Below are 22033 nucleotides of genomic sequence, written 5' to 3'. Positions count from 1 at the left end.
AGGCGGAAGTTGCTGTGAGCACTGCACTCCAGCCTGGGCAACAGAGCAGGACTCCGTCTCCAAAAAAAAAAAAAAAAAAGAGTAGTAAAAGGGGAAATTCTTATTTTAGGCTTATTTTGGAGGACTAAGTTACGCTCCATCACTGAAAATAATGTTAGACATTAGATTTAATATATTCTCTCAGTTAAAAAATTTTAGGGCTGGGTGTGTGAATTTAATATATTCTCTCAATTAAAAAAATTTAGGGCTGTAATCCCAGCACTTTGGGAGGCCAGGGAGGGAGAACTGCTTAAGCCCAGGAGTTCAAGACCAGCCTAGGCAATGTGGTGAGACCCTGTCTCTACAAAATATAAAATATTTTTTAAAAATTTAGAAAACAATTTTAATTGTGAATATGTATACATTTACATTTTTGGTGTACTATATTATGATTTTCCCTACTTTTTTCTATTGGTATAATTTTTAAAGTAGCTTTATTGAGGTGTAATTTACATACTATTAAACTAACCCATTTTTACAGATTTAGTAAATAATTTAGATTTTTAGTAAATTTGTAGAGTTGTGCAATCATTATCACACTCAAGTTTTAGAACATTTCCATCACCCCAAAAAGTTCCTTTCTGCCTGTTTGCAGGAAAGCCCTGTTCCCCTCAATCCGTAGGCAATCTTTGATCTGTTTTCTATTTCTATAGATTTCTAGAAATTTCATATAAACAATCACACAATATGTTGTACTTAGCATAACATTTTTTATATTCATCTATGATGCAGTATGTATTAACAGTTTTTATTGCTGAATTTTATTTCATTGTATGACTATAACACATTTGTTTATACCAATTGATTTACCAGTTGATGGACACGTGGATTTTTCTTACTTCTGGCTATTAAGAATAGTGCTGCTATGAACATTTGCATGTATTTATGTTTTCACTTCTCTTGGATAGAAAATGTTAAATATAGTAGATACCCTAAATATAGGTAGATACCCTAGGAGTGGAAATGTTGGGTCATGTGAGAAGTATATATTTAACATTTTAAGAAACCACCAAACTATTTTCCATTTTCCATGCCCACCAGCAGTGTAGAAGAGTTGTAGTTCCTCCATCACCTTGCCAACATGTGGTATCGTCAATCTTTTTAATTTTGTTCTAACAGATGTATTAGAAATGCAGTAATGTAAATCTTCCAACACTATTCTTTTTAAATTTGTTTTGAATATTCTACATCCTTTGTATTACATACATACATTTGAGAATTAGCTCATCAATCTCTACCAAAAACAAAATTCTGCCGGAATTTCGAAGGGAATACATTGAATATATAGATACATTTGGAGAAAACTGACATTTTAACAATATTGAATCTTCCAGATCATGAACATGAAACACTATTCCATTTATTTAGACCTTCTTTAATTTCTCTAGGCAATGTTTTATAGTTTTCCGTGTATGAATCTTACACTTCTTATGTCAAACATTCCTAAGTGTTTTATTCTTTGTTGCTATTATAAAATTGTTTTCTTAATTTTATTTTTGAATTACTCATTGTTGGTATATAGAAATACAACTGATTTTTGTATACTGATCTTGTATTTGAAGACCTTGCCACATTCATTTGTTACTGTAATTTTTTATATATATTCTTAGATTTTCTAAATATGAGATTATGCTGTCATGAGTAAAGGCAGTTTTCATATTCCTTTCCATCTCAATGCCTTTCATCTCTTTTCCTTTGCTTATTACATTGGCTAGGACTCCCAGTACAATGTTAAATAAAAATGGTAAGAGCAGATATCCTTGCTTTGTTCCTGATTTTAGGGGAAAACATTCAGTCTTTAACCACTAAGTGTGAAGTTTGTTGCAGGCTTTTCCTAGACAACCTTTACTACGTTGAAGAAGTTCCCCTAAGAACCTAGTTTATCGTTAATGGGCATTGAATTTTGTTAAATGCTCTTTCTGTATTTACTGAGAAGATCATATGATTGTCCTTTATCCTATTAATAAGGTATATTACATTACTTTGTTTTCAAATTAATGCATTCCTGGGATAACTCCCACCTGGTCACAGTAGATGAGCCATTTTATGTGTTGTTGAATTCGTTTTGTTAATATCTTGTTAAAGATTTTCACACATACATTCATAACGAATGTTCTTATGATGTCTTTGTCTGGTTTAGGTTTCAGGGTAATACTAGTCTCATAGAATGAGCTGAGAAGTATATTTCCTTCTCTATTTTCTGAAAAAGTTTGTGTAGAATTAGTATATTTGTTCTTGACCTAATTAACTGCTACTCATGCTTCAGATCTCATTTTAATCAATTCTTTAGCAAAAGCTTATCTGACCTTCTTAACTAGGTTCTTCTTTTTTTTGAGATGGAGTCTCGCTCTTGTTGCCCAGGCTGGAGTGCAATGCATGATCTCAGCTCACTGCAACCTCCACCTCCCACACTCAAGCGATTCTCCTGCCTCAGCCCCAAGTAGGTGGGACTACAGGCGCGTGTCACCATGCCCAGCTAATTTTTAGCAGAGAAGGGGTTTCACCATGTTGCCCAGGCTAGTCTTGAACTCCTGAGCTCATGCAATCTGCCTGCCTCGGCCTCCCTGCTAGGATTACAGGCATGAGCCACAGTGCCCAGCCTTTTTTTTTAAAGGCAGGGTCTCTGTCATCTTGACCTCCAGGCTTAAGCAATCCTCTCACCTCAGTCACCTGAGTAGCTGGGACCACAGGCAGATGCCATCATGGCCAGCTAATTTATTTTTTGTAGAGACAGAGTCTCCCTATGTTGCCCGGGCTAGTGTCAAATCCCTGGCCTCAAACAATCCTCCCACTTTGGCCTCCCAAAGTGCTAGGATTACAGGCATGAGCCACCATGCCCAGCAACTAGGCTCATTTATTTCCCCTATTATAAGTATAGAAGCTTGTAAACAGCCCTCTTCTCAGTATTTGCCACAAAGTAATTTGCATATTAGAAAGATTCTTTTGATTATTCTCACCCACTTTGTCATAAATTCCATGAAAATAAAAATATTGAATATGGCTGGGCAGAGTGTCTCAGGCCTATAATCTCAGCACTTTGAGAGGCCAAGGCGGAAGCGTTGCTTGAGCTCAGGAATTCGAGACCAGCCTGGACAACATGGCAAGATCCTGTCTCTACAAAAAATTTAAAAATTATCCAAGCCTATTGGTGCATGCCTGTGGTCCCAGTTACTCAGGAGGCTAAGGTGGGAGAATCACTTGAGCCCAGGAGGTTGAGGCTGCAGTGAGCTGTGTTCATGCCACTGCACTCCAACTTGGGCGACAGGGCCAGACCTTGTCTCGAAAAAAAAAAAAATGATTGAATGTTTTTACTCACCATTATGTAGGCATAGGTAGTGCCTGACACATGGTAGGTAAGCAGTCAACAAATATTTGTTGAATAAATATGTAATGGATGCTTTCATTTTATTTTTGGTATTTCTTTCCCCGTTTTACTTTGGTTGATTACTATTTTCTTTCTCTAGATTCTTCAATATTAATATGATTCATTGTAAACCTTCCTAGTCAAACTAGACATTTTTTGTTAATATAGACATTGAGAATAATAAGTACTACTCTGGAAATATTCCATAGATTTTATTATAATGTCTATATTTTTATTTCTATCTTTCAAAAACACAAATATGATGTGACTCCTCTACTCAAAAACCATTAAAACCTTTCAATTTTCTACAGAATAGTATATAAAGTTCTTAGTAAAGCAGTCAAGTAACCTCCAAATAGATTTATGGCTTATCACTCCATCTATGTACTTTATTCTCCAATCATATTGGGCTACTTACTTGCTCTTCCTCTAAACAAGTCTTATACTTCTGTTTGTTAATACTTTTCCTCTTGTGCTCAGCACCCAACAAAATGCCTTAAACATTGTAGTTCAATAAATGCTTATTGAAGCGTTCATACCATTTTTCATGACCCAAGTTAAGATTTTCAAAATTTATCTTTTATAACTCAGAATTATACTTTTACATATATAATTTTAAATTATATAACAGTACTGTGATATGTTAATATTTTCATTTTAAATTTTTTTTTGCTTTTTTATTTTATATTGTTTTTACTTTTTGTTTTCAAAAAATTGTATTTGTGTTAATGTATTTTTAAATTTAGCATTAATTTTTTTGTATGCTACACTTTGGTCATTTTTTAAGACTTAAGCATATTAAAAAGATATCTGGGCTTTTCTCCCATCACTATCAGACTGTGAAACCCATGAAGGCAACAATCACATCTATCTTTTTCACTGTATTCTCAGCACCTAGTACAAGAGTGGCACATTAGTTGAGTAATTTTTTTTTTCAGCTTTCTACTATCACACTGAAAGTTCAGTAAATGTTTATAGTTATTTTACATTTCATTCTTTCCACTGCTGCTAAATTTAAAAGCATACATTAAGGTGTGGTTAGGTAGATTACCCTATGAGAGAACAATGAGTAAAAATATGCATGATGAATGGGGTTCAATTAACTATAGCAACAGACAAGAGTTCCTAGTATGAATCAAGATGTTCTAAGAGTAGGAAACAAACACACTTCCTACCCTTAAGGCCTATGAACACACACAGGTTAACAAATAACTTTGATATGGTGCACTAAAAGGAAGGTATGTATTAAATGGCATGGAAAAGAGTGAAGGAAATCAGGCAGGGCACGGCGGCTCATGCCTCATGCCTATAATCCCAGCACTTTGGGAGGCTGAGGCGGGTGGATCACGAGGTCAGGATATCGAGACCATCCTGGCTAACATGGTGAAACACTGTCTCTACTAAAAAAAAATACAAAAAACTAGCTGGGCATGGTGGCGGGCCCCTGCAGTCCCAACTACTCGGGAGGCTGAGGCAGGAGAATGGCGTGAACCCGGGAGGTGGAGCTGGCAGTGAGCCGAGATCGCTCCACTGCACTCCAGCCAGGGTGACAGAGTGAGACTCTGTCTCAAAAAAAAAAAAAAAAAAAGTGGCGGGGGGTGAAGGAAATCTTTAAATTGGCTAGGGGAAGAAGGTTAGATAACAAGGCTAGAGATCACAAAACAAGATCAAACTCCACTTCTATGCTGTTTCCATTATACCATACTTACTATCAGTGATGTTTAGCAGCTCACAAAAAAATAACAGGACAGGCTTTAGAGAATCACAAAATAAAATCTGGGGACTTATTTATCCTAACCCCATCTCCCTCTAATATAAATAATCAAGGACTATACCAAATTGTGAAAAGTTAGTCAGCTACTTGTCGTTCAAGTAGCTTTCTGTTGATTGGCCTATTTAACAGAACAGATAATATTAAGTTGTATTCACCCAGTTTTTTAAAGTATTAATGAAGGGTCTGCTGCAAGACTTTTTGAAAGATAATCCGAAAACAAGAATCAGCTGGCATTTATCAGCACTTTCCAAGGAAGTGAGGCCTTGAATCCATAAGATTTAATAAGTATTAAAGTCGCAGAGAGTTACATTCTTTTGAGGGCCAAGGATGGTTCTTGTAGGCTTTTCCACATCTCAAGACTATCCAATTACATTTGGTTACCAAGCAACCATTCCATGACGAATTTGTACCAGCATCCCCAAATGGCTTAACCCCACAACTCTGACTTTGGAATATTAGAAGATAATTTAACCCTCTCCTCCCCTATTATAAGTTAATAAACTGGCATTCTGAATTACGTAACAGTTTTTGGTCACTTAGTATAAAATAAGAATCCTCTCAGTTCTAAGAGCTGTGTAGAAAAAAAGTTTAAGAACCTAAAAAACTTAAAACCATACTCTAGGCCAGGTGCGGTGGCTCACGCCTGTAATCCCAGCATTTTGGGAGTCGGAGGTGGGCAGATCTCAAGGTCAGGAAATCGAGACCATCCTGGCTAACATGGTGAAACCCCGTCTCTACTAAAAATACAAAAAATTAGGCAGGTGTGGCGGTGGGCGCCTGTAGTCCCAGCTACTCTGGAGATTGAGGCAGGAAAATGGTGTGAACCCGGAAGGCGGTGCTTGCAGTGGGCCGAGATCACGCCACTGCACTCCAGCCTGGGCGACAGAGTGAGACTCTGTCTCAAAAACAAAACAAAACAAACAAACAAACAAAAACCCATACTCTAAGCCAGTGATTGAATAAAATGGGGGACCATAGGCTGGATTCAGGCCACAAATGGATTTTATTTGGCTTGCAGAGGAGGAGGAGGAAGAGAAGGAAGAGTCTCTTTAAAATGCACAATATATTTCATATAAAAATGTGTATTTCCAGCTTCTCTTGAAAAATCTGAAACTCTGGCAATACTTGGACTTGCACTGCCATGTAGTAAAAACTAGCCAGAGCTAAGTAACCCCAGCCCTATTTATATGGGACATTTGCTGTCTAATTCATTATAGACCAACTCACTCCTTTCTGTTTTCCTGATAGAGGCCAAAAATCAAGTGTCACTTCTCATTATGCTTGCACTGCTTTTCTCATAACCTTCAAAGATTAAAGAATGCCATAGTGGTAGTTAAATGCAGAGTTTACCAGGTAAGTACAATTCCACTCTTCATATTAATGCAGTGAAACATAGGCGGAATCAAAGAAACCAATTTACCTTAATCTGAGTCTGTTCTATTGACTTTTCCCATATCTGCTGATCGTAGGCTCCAATCTGAAAGAGGGAGTAGTCTATTAGTTAAACGATGCAAAGGAAATCCTTACATTATTAAGTCAAGCCTCACAAAAGTCATGAGCCTATTAAGTATCAATATGCTATGTGGAAAATGTGCTTCTCAAGAGTTAGAATAAATTAATACTTCGAAGCACTGTTTCCTTCAAAAATCTAAAATAGCTGGACCTAAAAGTAAGTCCAAAAGCAATGCCCAAAATATTTCAAATTAAATATTACCTTAAAAGATATTTCCACTTCTTGGGCGGGCATGGTGGCTCACGCCTGTAATCCTAGTACTTTGGGAGGTGGATATGGATGGATCACCTGAGGTCAGGAGTTCGAGACCAGCCTGACCAACATGGTGAAACCCCGTCTCTACTAAAAATACAAAAAATTAGCCGGGCGTGGTGGTGGGCGCCTGTGATCCCAGCTACTCCAGAGGCTGAGCCCGGGAGGCGGAGCTTGCAGTGAGCCGAGGTCGTGCCATTGCCCTCCAGCCTGGGCAGCAAGAGTGAAAATCCGTCTCAAAAAAAAAAAAAAAAAATCCACTTCTTAAGGAAAAGAGCAATAGAAAAACTAGAGAGGAATAAAAGATAACGAACAGCTCAATAAGATTGTTGATAGTATCAATCTGAGCTGTGCAGATACAGGTTTCATGTCTTTTTTGTTTTTAAGCAGTTTGATCAGAAGCAAACTTTCAAAGCATTGCGGTGGCACTGTGTATGCAGCCTGAAGGGAGGAGGCTTGTAAACCTTATTCTGGGACCTGAAACCGGTGTAAAAGACATAATGACCTTGTACATCTTTTTTTTTTTTTTTCATTTATGTTGAAGTATACATGAACACCTGGCACTACCAAACTCGGGGGAAAGTAATATTATTTGTGGGAGCTTTTTGCAGGAAGAATGCTTTATAAATAAAAAAAATATATATATTGGTATTACCTTCTTTTGGTACCACGATATAGCATCTCTCTCATTTGAGGCCATCTGTGTCTCCAGCCAGAGAATGGGATTTCACTGAAAATGAAGGAAAACCAATCGGTGAGTCCAGCTGCTGAAGGTTACTCTCCCAGTTTGGGTAGGACGCGAAAACCGCTTCTCTCAGCCTCTCCATGAGCTGCTCTTTCTCCAGCTGTTTGCCAGGGAAAACACAACAAACAAACAAAAAAAAACTGGCGCAGCGGCGACCGGAGAAGCCTCTGCAGTATTTCGGGAGAGCGTGTTCGTGGGTGCGGGGGAGGGGCAGGGGCGGCCGCTGGAGTCGCCCGGCACCCGCCTCCTTCGCTCGCCGGCGTCCGGCTCTCACCTAGTGCCCGTTGCCCCGCGGGCCGGCACCCGGGACCTTCGTCCTCAGTGCCCGGGGTCCCACCGTGAGGCCGGGGGCGAGGCGGCGGGCCAGGCAGGCCGCATATTCCCCTCTAGGCGGAGACGCCGGCGAGGCCGTTACCATGGAGACCGCAGAGGCCGCCCCAGCCTCGGAGGCAGCCGGCCGCCCAGCGCCCTGAGGGCGGAAAATCGATCGCCGGTCCGAGCCCGCCTACAGGGTCACGGACTGACCAGAAAATAAGCAGAGAATGAACTAGAAAATGAGGGGGATTAAAAGTGAAGGAGGTCTTCGCTAGGCCTCCAGTCGCCACGGCGACAGCAAAAGGCTTTGTGCCCAGCTGGAAAAGACAGGTGCAAAGGCCCCGGACCCCGACAGCCCGGGAGCCCGGGAGCCCGGGAGCCCGGGAGGCGGCGGCGGCGGCGGCACTCGTCTCCTCCGGGCCGCGCCGGGCTGCAGTGACTCAGCCGTCTGCGATCTGGGCTAGAGCCGCTCAGCAGACCACCGGGCAGCAGCCTTCGGCTTCCGCTTTCCGGCTTTCGCCGCCGAGGTGGCTCCGCCTCTGGCCCAGGCCTTCCCGCCCAGCCTCTGTCCAGGCTCCGGGTCCGAGGGCCTGGGGGAGTCGCGAGTCGATCGATGGCCAAGAGCAGCTCCCTCAGATCACCCTTAAGGCCTCAGCTTAAAAGTCACTTCTTCACAAACGACTCTCCCATCTAGCTGTCTAAAGGAGGTCGGTCCTGATACTCTAGTAGCTCCCGCCTCACGTCTTTGTGGCACTCATCTTCGTGTTTCGTGGCTTAATCTGTTCCCCAGTGGGCTGCGGGCTCCATGAGGTCAGAGACTGGGGCCTGGCACAAGCCTGGCACTTAGGTTCCCAATGTTTGTTGGGCGAACGAACGAATGTTTGCGTGAATTTATGCTGCCCTGGGAGGAAGGGCCAGGTTGCGGCTTAGTGATTCCCTTCCTCTCCCGCCCCTCAGCAGCTCTGGGTCTGGAGCTTTCTAGTGCTCAAAGGTGTAGGAGGAAAAGAGGAACAAGTATTGGGCAGTCACAGCTTTTTCCAAATTAGGGTAAAGTTAGGTGGCGGCAGGAACAGGTTAATTAGGGCTGATAGAGGTCAGGAGAAAGGAAAGGTTGAACCCTAAAGTGAATATTTAAGGATACGTTAAAAGGATTTTTAGGCTGCTTTTTTTTTTGGGGGGGGGGCCATTAATGGAACACTGTCCCCTTACAGCCATTCTCCCCACCTTATTTGAAGCCGTGTTCTTGCTGGCCCACAGCGTGTAGCATCTGGGTCAGAGAAAGCTAATGACAGATGATAGTTTCCACTTAAAGCCTAAGAGGCGCGGTACTCAAGGTTTTGCAGGCATTTCTTATCATCTATTAAGTGGGCACCAGGTGGAAGTTATCCCATTTCACGGATGAGGAAAATCGACTAAGCTAAAATAACTCCCACAGGACTAAGTTTTACAAATTATTTCACCCAGCCTGGGCGCAGTGGCTCACCCCTGCAATCTGGGCGCTTTGGGAGGCCGAGGCGGAAATGTAGCTTGAGCACAGGAGTTTGAGACCAGCCTTAGCAACATGGCCAGACCCCGTCTCTTTAAAAAAAAAAAAAAATTAGCCAGGAGTGGTGGCGCGCACCTGTAGTCCCAGCTACTTCGAAGACTGAGGGAGGATCGTCTGAATCCACAAGTTCGAGGCTGTAGTGAGCTATGATTGCACCACTGCACTTCAGCCTAGGCAACAGAGACCTGTCTCAAATAAAGAAAAAATTATTTTACCCTTATTTTTATATTGCACACATTGGCAGTGGTTTCCTTCTGCTTTTGCTCCTTGACAGCTTTTCCTTTCCTTAGTGCTAAACATTACAATTCTGTTGGGCTTCAAGACAAATGGCCAACTTGAAAAAATAGATAAATGACAAGTGAAAAACGTCGAATTTTGCACACGTAAATATTTAACCTCAATTACATTAATAGCAAAAGTACTCTACTTCATTGTTTGGCACACAAGATTTTTGGGGAGTGTGCGGAGGAACTGAATCAGGTAAGCAGTATTAGAGAATAGTGGTAAGTAGCAAACCATTTTTCAGGTGCCCTGTTGGAAACTATTCAGTGCTTCCTAAGGCTACCAGTCAACAAGGTCTGAATCCTTGCTCCCAACCAATAATCTGTGATCTTAAGCAATTTATTCAATTAACAAGCCTGTTTTCCCACCTGTATTATGGAGATAGTTACCTTCTTAAGGATGTGAGGATTAAATGAGAAACCCTCATATAAACTCCCTGGCCCATGGCAGTTACTCAAAAAATGTGAAGTCCCTTTCTTTTCCTTTCCTAGACAGAACCAAAGGCTATCAGTGCTTAGGACAGGTACCTCAATTAAAGATAAGTTCACACAAAAACCGATGAGGAAAGAAATCCATTTTGTTGTGTCGCATTAATACATCAATGACATAAAAGTCTATACACCATCTTCATTAATACTCAATGCACTTTCAAGAAAATCCACATCACCAGAATAAAAATTTAAGACTGTCCTCTTTTAAGTAGATACACACCAATTTAAGCAATTAAGAGGCATAACTACAACAAATGTCAAGTGTATTTTTTCTTCTTCCCCCAAACTAATTGCATTTCAATATGGATGGAATTTTCCCAGACATCTTTAGGAAAGAAAAGTCATAAGATTTTCCAAAAATTGTTTTTGAAGTAGTAGGGGATACAGTAGGTGAGGGATTCATCCTCTAAAAACAGGTTCCAGGTATTTAGAACTCACATATGCTATGCATTTTGTAATGAAACACCAGTAAAGGACAAATCAGACTTTTTTTATTAAAAAAATACTTTACAGGAAAAAAAAAAACTATGCATTCCATTGTCCTATTTTACAAAGAAATAGCTTAACAATTTAACACACTTAGACAGCTACAAAAAAGCACTGTGTTAAAAGGATTATTCACACAAATTTAGATTTAAGACTATTCATTAAAAACCTTTTTAAAACACTCGTTAATGTCAATAAACAAACTAAGGCCACACAACGCAAATAGTCCGCCAGGCAAATATACATTTCATCTATATGCAAAGACCTCTTAGATAAATAAAAGCCACAGGAAAAAAAGTCTTAGCTGCCAATCAAAATGGAGTTTAGTCACAGAAAACACTATTACATGAAAATTTACAACATGTGATAGTAGTACATAAGTATTTCTTTAGAGAGAATTGAAAAGTGCTATATTTTAAGAGACAGTGGTCTCAACTACATGCACAAGTGGATCCTAAAAAATGTATGAAGAAAATGGAAGGCCATAATATTTATGGAGAGATACTTGCTTTTAAAGCAACAAACTTTCAAGACAAGGATAGGTTCCTTACGTGCTAAAGAAAAACATTTGTACTGTGCATTTCCTCTACTTGCATGGCCAATAAATACAGCTACAACCTGTTTGAAAAACAAAACAGCACAGATGTGAACCTCTGGCATGTGCTAGCTAGTGAAAGGTTCTTTTTTAAAAACCTGTAGCAATGATAAAACAGATTAGAAAGATACAAAATTATCCTAAAGGCATAAATGCAAATAAATTTTTTATGGCAAATACAGATGAAAATATAATGGGCTAATATTAATGATTAAGAATATATTCACTAAGGGTTTTCATGGATTTGGGAGTCTTTTTCCTATATTAGCTTTCATTCTAGACAATTAATATTTATATAGGGAAAGGCAATAAGCAAGTTTTTTCCAGTCATTAAGTGTGACTTTTATGCCTAGTAAGACTGATGCAAGACATCTTTTCCCAAAGTTTAATAAAGAACTTTAATAAGCTCCTTTTTCCCCCTACAAAAGCTTGTAATATTAGTCAACTGGTATTCCAACTGTCTCTTAAGGGGAAAGGGCACTTTTCAAAAGTCTTTCACTAAAAAATAATAAAAGTACCAGTTAAACAAATTCTAAGTACTGAATAAGCAAATTAAAGGTACAATTAAACGTAGGAATCAATTTTTAGAGTTAAAACTTTGGAGGAGAGAACATACTATGTAGGTTTTTATTATTATTGCTTTATGAATTTGGGTTACCACTTTGAATCATCATCCTACTCCTAGCATATCTTGGTATAGAGAATTACTTCTGGGGCAAGAGGAAGACTTTTATCCTTTTTAATGAATACCATGAAATTATTCTACTTTACTAAGTTAGGAATATTCATTTATTGGGCCCTTTCCATAAGCACATTTAAAAACCATCCCTCTGCTCCACAAAATATTAAAACTTATAGCCACATTGTGCAAGTAATCTCAAGAGATGGCACAACGAATAATATACCAAAAAGGAAGATAAGCTTAAATTTCAGTTACAACTTCACTGCCATCACTATTTTAACAAATCAGAAGACGCCAGACTGCTCCATGCCTCACTCCACCAAACCAAATAATTTAATGATTTAGAAAAATTGCAATCATTCGTATCACTAAACTAGGATACAGCTTTGAAAGCAGTAAAAAATGCAAAACTTCTGCTTTTATACTCATCAGTCTTTAAAGCATGCTATTAAAATCTAATACTCACATAGGACATTCAGTTTTCAGATACGTTACTAGCTAAATGTTTCTCTTCATTCTATTGCAATTCTAACATACAATGAATTTATTAGTACATGATTTTAAACATTTTTATTGTACTCTTTTAATGTGTTTATATTGGAGGTGAGGGTAGAATGTTTTATAAAAGGAAAATGGGGATTTGCTTTTGATTGTAGGTCTTTGCAGATCCGCTGGTTCCTGAGTGATAATACACAGTGCTGGCTGTCAGGAGACAGTCTCCTTGTTTATTAGCAATGACCAGCTTGGATGACAGATGGCATCTGCTGGATGGCAAGTGGGAGATGGGGAAATCGGATCTTGGAAGACAAGAAAAAATTTTAAAAAAAAATTTTGCTTTAACAGCCTTCTCTTCATGATTATTTTTAAAAGCAAATGTTGCCTGAGAAGAATTTTACTTTGCACAGCCTGGTAAAGCTCTTCTGGACAGAAAAATAAAAACAAGAAATAACCCAAACCCCACACACACTTTGTGATTAAACCCCTCCCCAACAAAATAACAAAAAACACCCTCAAAGGCAGGTCCTGTTAAAAACTAGTCTGGATAAACTGGAATTTACCCTAGAATTTATACCCAAGATTTAAAAACACCCCTGCAATAATCACATTACCTTTCATACCATTCTAATTACCTTATTTACAAAGATAACTAAAGCCAACATCACTTCCAATTCATAAATGGTTTACATTGAAATGTATCCCTATTTGTCTTCATCCTTTGTAACAGAGAATACATACATATACATATATATAAGGAATAATACAGATTCTAACTAATCACTGCAGTATTTGCTGATGGTTACTTTTCTATCGGTTTACACAGTGACCTCTATACTTTGCTAATATGCATTTAACTACACAACAATATTGCACAAAGTAATATTTATATAAGATTTAACCTATTTCAGAATATTTTAGAGAAAATTCATATTTGATATTTCAAAAGATGCAGCTAAGTTTTCATGGTGACAGACATAATAAAGCAGCATCTTGTATTTTTTTTTTTTTTTGCCTATGTTAATGTAAATATTTCAAATCTTACCATCCAGGGAAAAAAAAAAAATCTCCAAATTGCACTGTAACCAGGGAGATACAAGAATCTGGTCTTAGGTGTGGGGAGTACTCTTCCATTAATAAACAAAAGGCCTACTGTATTATTAACTAAGAGAAAGTATAATGTGAATCATGTTAACATTCTAAAATAACAGAAAGTTAGGACCATACTAGCAATGTGAACTGTGCCTGTTTGAAAAGAAAATTTAAATACTCAGGCACTAAGCATTAGCCTACCTGAAACTCTAGGATGAAGTCTAGTGCTGTATTCTTTCTTAGAAAATAGCAACACAGAGTAATAGTAAATAAACCCAGGTATTCACCAGTTAAAACTGTGAATTGAAGTGTCTCAGTAGTAGATATTTATCATGAAGAGGTTGATGCCAAGTGACAAGAATAGTTTATCAGCTTATCATAAGATTGATGCTCAAAATATGGCAGCCTCATCAGAAAGACTATTATTATTCTCTAAGTTTAATAGTTGTGATCAGTTTAGGAAGCAAAATTATCCCCACAAAATGTGAGGATGCCAGGAAGCAGAACAATAGAGTATCATGTCAACATTATCTCTTTTACCCAAAATATCTTCCATAGTTAGCATATATTCTAGAAGAGATTAATGAGCCATAGATAATGAATGACCAAGGACTATTCATCTTTAGATTTTTTTTTTTAATTGAAATATCCACTGGGCTTTAAATAACAGATACAAAAAAAAGACAGTTTGGATCAGAAAGTGCTGTGCTTTCTCTTTTGTTAAGAAACCAGAGAGCCGCTGAAATTTCCTTGGAAACTACTTGTTATTTGTGGTTAGAACTAAGTAACTTACTTGCCCATGTACCAGATGCAGAAATTCTTTCCTGCAACCTATGCCATTTTACTGTAGAAATTGAACCTGTGCCATAAAGACACAAGTACTAAACCATAAATCTTATTTATCCATAAAAACAGCAAATATGGCAAGAGACAAGGCAAGATAAAATTAAGGGAAGTGAATAATTTACCAAATAAGAATCTGTTATTCCAGAGAATTCTCATTTTGATTTGAAGAAGAGATTGAATTGTTACCTCACACCTTAAAACAGAAAGTAGCAGCAGACCCACTATTACATACTGTACTAACGGGATAAGATACAACTCTTAACTTTGCATAATCTGTGTAAAAAAGATATGCTTGACATTTGTGGAATGTCATTTCTCTTTATAGAATTATAGGCAAGATTTCTCCAATAAAACTTAACTTAAGCCAGTTATAAAACTATAACTTCACATCAAAATTTAAAAAAGTTAAAAAATGTGTTTGAATATGTACATATCACACAGAAGTGGTTGAATGTTCTTGCAGATTGTGTTGCTGGTCAGAGTCCAGTCTACTTTCCACTTTTAAAACTGGAATAGGCTGAGTCTTCTGATCTTGCTGTAGATTAAGTTCTGATGCAGGTGGGAAGGATGATGAAGCAGTTGTCAACAGCTGAATCTCTGTGCATGTTTCTTCAGATTCAGTTTTTATCCTCACACATTGGGAGTCAACTTCTAATTCTCGCTTTCCAGTTAAACCACAGTCCATGTTAGAATTGCTTTCTGTGTTTTGAGTGGCTTCCACAACAGGGTGGTACTGTTTAAGCCTTATATGCCAGGCTAAGCTGCACACTGCCGAAACTGTTTTGAACTGATGAATGACATTTCTAGGGATGAAATAGATATCATTGTCGCAAAGCTGAATTCTAGCATAACGAATGCCTTCCCGCCTCATTTGGTTTAGTTTAGCTTCATCTACCCACTGTACGCACTGAAGAAAGAAAAAAGTTATGTGAGACTTTAAAATATGTCATAATTTAGTCAAATGAAATATAATTAGCAAAGGAAAACAGTAGAAACAAAATGTGTTATAACAACAATCAAATTAAAATTAAGCAACACTAAATGATAGGTAACTTTCTAAAAATTCTTGTAATATTTGGGAAATTATTTTCCTCCTATTTTACTACCTCTTTAGTAACAAAGTACAGGTTAAAATCAGAATGGCCTAGAGAATCATTTAAATATTTCAAAGTACAGCTAAGTATCAATATTCTTTACCACACATAAAGGCAACATGTTTTCTTTTCTTTTAGTGTGTCTTTCAGCCTTTTGCAGTTGAGGGGACACAGTGCAATGGGGTTAACAAGTGAGACAGCTCATGGCCATAACTGAGCTACCTGGGACCTCTAACCATCCCAGGCCCACCTGGTATCCCAAAGATTGAAAGGATTTCAAGCATTCTGCTTGGGAAGCTCTGTTTAAATGATTTTCAGCACCACCTCCACCCCAGTCTTTAATAGTAATAAAATTAAACTCACTATCCCACATATCAGACTGGAAGGTAAAATTCAAAATAAAATGAGTATAGATATTTACCTCCAATGTCGCAAATGGTAATAAAAAATAAGTTATTACCTGGGAAACTGGAGGTTCATGAAGATCTAACTGAAGTCTTTGTACAACATCAGTAAAATCCTCAGCATGAAAACAAATCACATCTTTGGTTATGCGAGGTTGGTCACTCCTAAGATTAACAAAATTAAGTCTTAGAGACAAACATCTCACAATGAAAAATGATGACAAATTTCAGTTCTTTTGTTCTTGTAAATGCTTCTACTAGCAGAGAAATAGATGCATAGTTTCTAAGGACGAGGTATACAATTTTTTTTTAATTTGTAAAAAAACTAAAACTTAAAAAGCCATAAAAATCAGATTTGCTGTTGTAAAATTAAAAACAAAAATGGCTAAAAAGAATCGTTTCATTCTAAACTAGTTGCATTTGCAGTCCTCTCACCACTTTGTATCTCCATGTCCTGAGCTTTGTTAAAACTGGGCCCCAACAGAATATAAAATGGTTTAGCCACTATGGACAACAGTCTGGCAGTTTCTCAAAACATTACAAATAGAACTACCATATAATCCAGCAACTTCACTCCTGGGTGTATAGCCAAAATAACTGAACGCAGGGACATGAAGAGATATTTATACACCCATGTTCACACCAGCATTATTCACAAAAGCCAAAAGGTGGAAGCAACCCAAGTGTCCACTGATGGATAAACTGATTAACAACATGTGGTATATACATACAATGAATTATTATTCAGCCTAAAAGAGGAAGGAGATTCTGACCCTTGCTACAACACGGATGAACCTTGAGGACAATGCTAAGAGAAATAAGCCAGTCACAAAAAGATAAACACTATATGATTCCATCTATATGAAATATGTAAAGTAGTCAAATTCATAGAAACAGAAAGTAGAATGATGGTTACCAGAGCCTAGGGGTGAGAGTAAAAGAGGAATTGTTGTTCAGTGAGTATAGAGTTACAGCCTTGCAAGATGAAAAGGTTCTGGAGCTCTGTTTCGTAACAATGTAAATATGCTTAGCTCTACCAAATGTATATTTAAAAATGGTTAAGATGGCAAACTTTATGTGTATTTTACCACAATTTAAAAAACTGGTCCTAAACCTTTTAAATAGAGTCCACATTGTCTTACACAGTATTAACCAACCTTGCAGTTGAGTTCGATTAACTCACCATTCACCAAATTGTACAGCTTTTAAAACTCCAACAGCAGCCGTACTCTGCCAGTCAAACCCCTGACCTACATGATCAGCATGAGCTCTAGTCCTATCTTCAAAGAGGACTTCGCGGGGTTCACTGGTCCGAGGTAGGTACTGGAGATTTTTTATTTCATTCATTGATCTAGAGTTGATTTGGTTGTTAAACAAAGGGTAAGCAAGGAAGAAAGAGACCAAAAAAATTAATTAATAGCAGTAAGGCAAAAAAGCCTGCTAAAATACCAGATTTAAATAAGATGAGGACTGAGAAGGGTTCAATGATTATGATCATTAGCATTTAACACACTATATTATAATGCTTAATGTAATTACCTTCCTCTCCCTGTGTGCCATAATAAAGCTGAAAATATATCTTAGATTAGGCTCAAATGTAGTGCTTCTGTTCTAGCAACAGAAAATAAAAGTCAAAGTTTAAGGCTTCTTTACCCTCATTCATCTTATTTCCAACTCTCGAAATATGCTACTAGTGAGGCTGCCCTCACACAGTTAACAAAAATTCTGGATGGAAATATAGCTATAATTAAGCATTAATCAGGCTGCACTTAGACCCACTTTCTTATAACTAAAAATCAGGTAACACTAGATACTGATTATTTGCATTCCCATTGTTCCTACAGATAGAATTTCTTGAAGTGGGAAAACCCTTTCGTGGAAAAAAAAAAATATATATATATATATATATACTTTTTCTAAAAAAGAATTCTAGTGTTAGCATCATAAGGCTTTTGTTTAAGATAGAATCTCCGATGTTAAGAATGGCTTAAGCAGATCCTGAATTCTGGCAAAACAGCTGCTGCCAACCAATTTAAAGACCCCCACAGAAAAACCTAATCAGCATGAGAATAGTTTATTCATCTCTTTGTCCATGACTTCACTTTGTACTCTCTGACCAATGAACATCTCCACACATCAGCCCATTCCAAAACCTTTAAAAACCCTAACCCCCAAACTCCTCAGGGAGACAGATTTGAGATTTCCTCCCATCTCCTCCTTTAGTGGCCCTACAATTAAACTTTCTCTGTTGCAATCTGCTGTTTTGGTATACTGACTTGCCATGTGCATCAGGCAATGACCCTATTATAGTTAAACTAGAGTTCTGATTCAAGATTGCAAACCAGGCATACATGTTATCTCCTTCTACATTAAAATGAAAGTAAAAGTCTTCAAACCAATAATAGGGGAAGTGGGGATTAGATGGGAGAATGGATTAGAATACAGATGAAACAGAATTAGCCATGAGTTGACAGCTGTTGATTGTATATTAAACACACAGCAGTTTATTATATTGTTTTCTGCTTTTTTATGTGCTCAAGAATTTCTAAATATAATAATCTAAAGATGATAGTGAATAAGAAGCAACAAAGGAAATGAATTAATGAATGAGCAATATCAACAAACTTTTGCAAGATGGAAAATGATCATAGTACCTGAGACTAATAAAACTGAGCAGAGAAAGCCATAGGCATAGAATGCCATAGCCATAGAATACACAAGAAGGGATCAGCAGCCAAAAAGGCAGCAGACCTGCCCAACAGACCTTGGAAAAGCCTGAGTCCAAAAAGAAGCCAGGCATAATAATGATGAACAGAAATGAAGTGAGGCTGAGAAAAGGGGAATTAAAGTGAAATTCTGCAAATAAACAAGTCATCCCTGCAGGTAGAAATGTAGACAGTCATTTAGCCCCACCTGCAGTAGACTATGGCTACCCACCCAGCATCCATTCCTCCCCTTTTAATTCCCTGCCAGAACCCTAATTTTCATTAGGCATCTCATCCTGCCCTGTATGTGACCTCATTCACAAGCTCCAGAGTTAATTTCTGATGAGTCCTGGTAAATTATGGTAAGCTCATTTCCCCTGACAGTGACTGATTTAGGAATAGACATGAACTGATTCTGTCTAATAGTATGAAAGGAAATATGCTGAAGAGACTTCTGGGAAGTTTCCTAGCTCCTAAGAAAGAAGTACAAGAAAAGATACTATCTTCTTCTATTAGATATAGCCAGATCAAGATGTGATGTCTAGAACTGCCTCAGCCATCTAGCAACTATAAAGGGAGCTAGTGTAAGTACAAAGCCTAACCCAAGAGAATGTTAGAACAGAGAAAAGGAAAGAATCTGGTCCCTTGATAACAGCATTGACACACTGACCATATGGTGCCTAGAACCAACCTCTCTGGACTTCTCGATATACAAGACACACATTTTATTTTATAGACAAGTTTGAATCAAAATTTTTGTTGCTTATAGCCAAAAACATTCTGATAAACTTTCAGCCAGAAAAACTGCACATTCTCTAAACACATAGAAATTGCCACAAAAATAGAACATAATCCTCTGAAATTTGGGCACGTCATTTAGTGTCCATTTCTATGCCTGCTCACTCTAAGTTGACAACTGACAATTGTCTACCTGTTGACAAGACTCACCAAAATATAAATAGAACTCGCAATAAACCCAATGCTTTATTTTAAAATATGAATGGGTCAACCGAAAATCACCAGCTATCTGAAGATAGCAGCCTGATAGAGAAAAACCAAAACGAACAATGCTAAAATTTTAAAACACCAAAGAAAGGTTAGAAGACAAAAGTCCGGTAAATGTCTCAGAATCAAAAGCAAAAAGATAATAGGAAATATGAGGACAATCAAACCAGGAGATCTATTACTCAACCAATAGTAGTTTCAGAAAGAAATGAGAAAATGAAGAAGAAATTACCAAACCAATTAAGTAAGAAAAATGATCAGAAAGGAAAGGAGACATGAATCTTTCAATTTAAGGTGACTACTAAACAACAAATAGTACAATTAAAAAAATAAGAATGAAAGACTCAAGACATATCATTGTGAAATTTCAGATTGCTGATGATAGAGGATGCTATAAGCTTGCAGACAAGAAAAAAATAGACTACCTACAAAAGAATAAAATTATACTAGCATTGGGACTTCTCATAAATAATATTAGATGCCAGAAGACAATAGAGCACTGCTAAAAATACTAAGAGACAACACAACTTCTGGACTTCAGCTAAATTATAAATCATGTTTATTAACAGAAAAAGAAATTTTCAGATATATAATAACTCAGAACACCTCCTTTTTCTTAGACTATTCCTTGAAAATGTGTTTAAGCAAGAGAAGGAAATAAATCTAGGAAAACAACAACCATAGGTTAATGCAGAAAAGCATTAAATAGGAAGTCCTAGGTGGATGACTGAAATAAGCCTTCTATAGGCAGAACACAGAGTTCCAAAAGATATCCACATAAAAAAACTGATATGTTACAGCAGACAGTATGAAAAAAATTCTAAAAGGCATGAGGATATGATAAAAGAATAGAAAACTAGGTAATTACCAACAGCAATGCCCTCTTAAAAAAAAAAAAAAAGGGTTATAAAAGAAAGCCATAGTCAAACAGATGAGAAAGTCAGCGTGGTTCTGGAAGAAAGTAATGTACCTTAACTCTAACCCTATAAGCAGTAAGGAGAATGGAAGCAATAAATAAAAAGATGGGGAGCAATAAAGAGAACAGAAGACATTTAGGATGGTCAAGAAAAGTTTATGTTCCTACCTCAAAAAAAAAAAAAAAAAAAAAAGAGGGTAATCAGAAACTGCAGGAAAAACAGAACACTTTTTTATGTTCCTACCTCAAAAAACAGGGCAATCAGAAACTGCAGGAAAAACAGAAGACTTTTTTCTTAAAGAAGTTATGATACCAAATATAAAACTTTCAAAAAATGTGACATGGTTTTAAGTACGTAGGTGAAATATAGAAAAGAAAGATGCTTTTGCATATTCTTCCTTTGAGTGATGACATAACATTGAAGCCTTAGAATATGAATTAATAACTTACTAGCTGGGTCTGCAGTAAACATAGCTAGCCATAAAATTTTAGAATCCACTTATTGACAAGGCATGTAAGACCTAATGATAATTTTAAAACAGAATATGAATTAACCCCAGCAATGTGTAGGGACAGCTGACTGAAAGAAGAAATGAGGAGGAAGAGGATAAAGTAGGGGTCATCTAACTATTCAGAGAACAGGTAAGAGGAAGGAATACCTGCCATCATACCAAAAAATCAAAACCTGTATAAAAACATGACATGTATATCATACATATATACAACTATTATATACACAAGATTAAGAAACTTTTTTAATTAAAAAAAAAACCCTGCCAAAGCCTTTTTTAAAAAGTATTATAAACAAATGGGTTTTGCCTCTCTTAAAAATATATTTGTCTCTGGGAAGGAAAAGTGGGCAGGATTTTCCATTCTAAGTCTTGCTGTATTATTTGATTTTTAAAAAACTCGGTACACATATTTCTTTAATTCTAGAGTTCGTAAATCCAAAGATCAGCTTCAGTAGCAGTGTCATTGGTAACGGAACAGCTTCTCACATTTATTCCACCATTTTCCATAACAAGTTTTCACTAACACAAAAAGATGGACATTAGTATTTACACTTTGATTCATTCAATTCTAATTCAAAATGCTTCTGAATGCCTCACTTAAGAATATTTAATCCCAACAGAAATAAAATTTGATGGCACCTCAGATGCATTATTAAATAAATGATATTGGTACAGCTGCCTAACTACCTGGAAAAAAATGTAAATCTCTTCCTCTATACTGAAGCCAATTCCAGGTGGATTAAATATGTAAATACTGAAATCACAGAAGTACTAAGAGAAAATGTAGGTGAGTATTTTATAACACTGAATAAGAGAAGGCTCTTCTAAGCCTATTGCTAAAGGAGAAACCTCAAAAGAAAAGATAGATCATATAAACAAC

General features: G+C 37.3%; 2 protein-coding genes across 10 annotated transcripts in view; both read right to left on the bottom strand.

Moving 5' to 3' along the window:
• The window catches only part of PHTF1 (putative homeodomain transcription factor 1), a 62552-nt gene extending 53945 nt beyond the window's left edge, over positions 1-8607 (bottom strand). For 4 of the 9 annotated variants that reach the window (XR_004032690.1, XM_030824813.1, XM_030824817.1 and 1 more), the window contains exons 1-3: positions 7962-8506; positions 7598-7672; positions 6598-6654 (exon numbers count right to left, since the gene is read on the bottom strand). Coding sequence is in view for 6 of the 9 variants with exons in the window: in XM_030824817.1 (XP_030680677.1) it covers positions 6598-6654; positions 7598-7642 (102 nt within the window). In the remaining 3 variants the exon portion in view is untranslated. Of the gene's footprint in view, positions 1-6597; positions 6655-7597 lie in introns of all 9 variants that reach the window. The other 5 variants (XM_030824812.1, XM_003267998.4, XM_030824810.1 and 2 more) reach the window with 4 other exon arrangements.
• Positions 8608-10790: 2183 nt separating this feature from the next.
• The window catches only part of RSBN1 (round spermatid basic protein 1), a 51596-nt gene continuing 40353 nt past the window's right edge, over positions 10791-22033 (bottom strand). The window contains exons 5-7 of the mRNA XM_003268002.3: positions 17199-17366; positions 16072-16180; positions 10791-15424 (exon numbers count right to left, since the gene is read on the bottom strand). Of these exons, the coding sequence (XP_003268050.1) occupies positions 14951-15424; positions 16072-16180; positions 17199-17366 (751 nt within the window). The 3' untranslated portion in view covers positions 10791-14950. The remainder of the gene's footprint in view (positions 15425-16071; positions 16181-17198; positions 17367-22033) is intronic.

This window comes from Nomascus leucogenys, chromosome 12 (assembly GCF_006542625.1).
Source record: "Nomascus leucogenys isolate Asia chromosome 12, Asia_NLE_v1, whole genome shotgun sequence".
Taxonomy (NCBI): domain Eukaryota; kingdom Metazoa; phylum Chordata; class Mammalia; order Primates; family Hylobatidae; genus Nomascus; species Nomascus leucogenys.
This window is presented reverse-complemented; position numbering and strand designations above follow the sequence as displayed.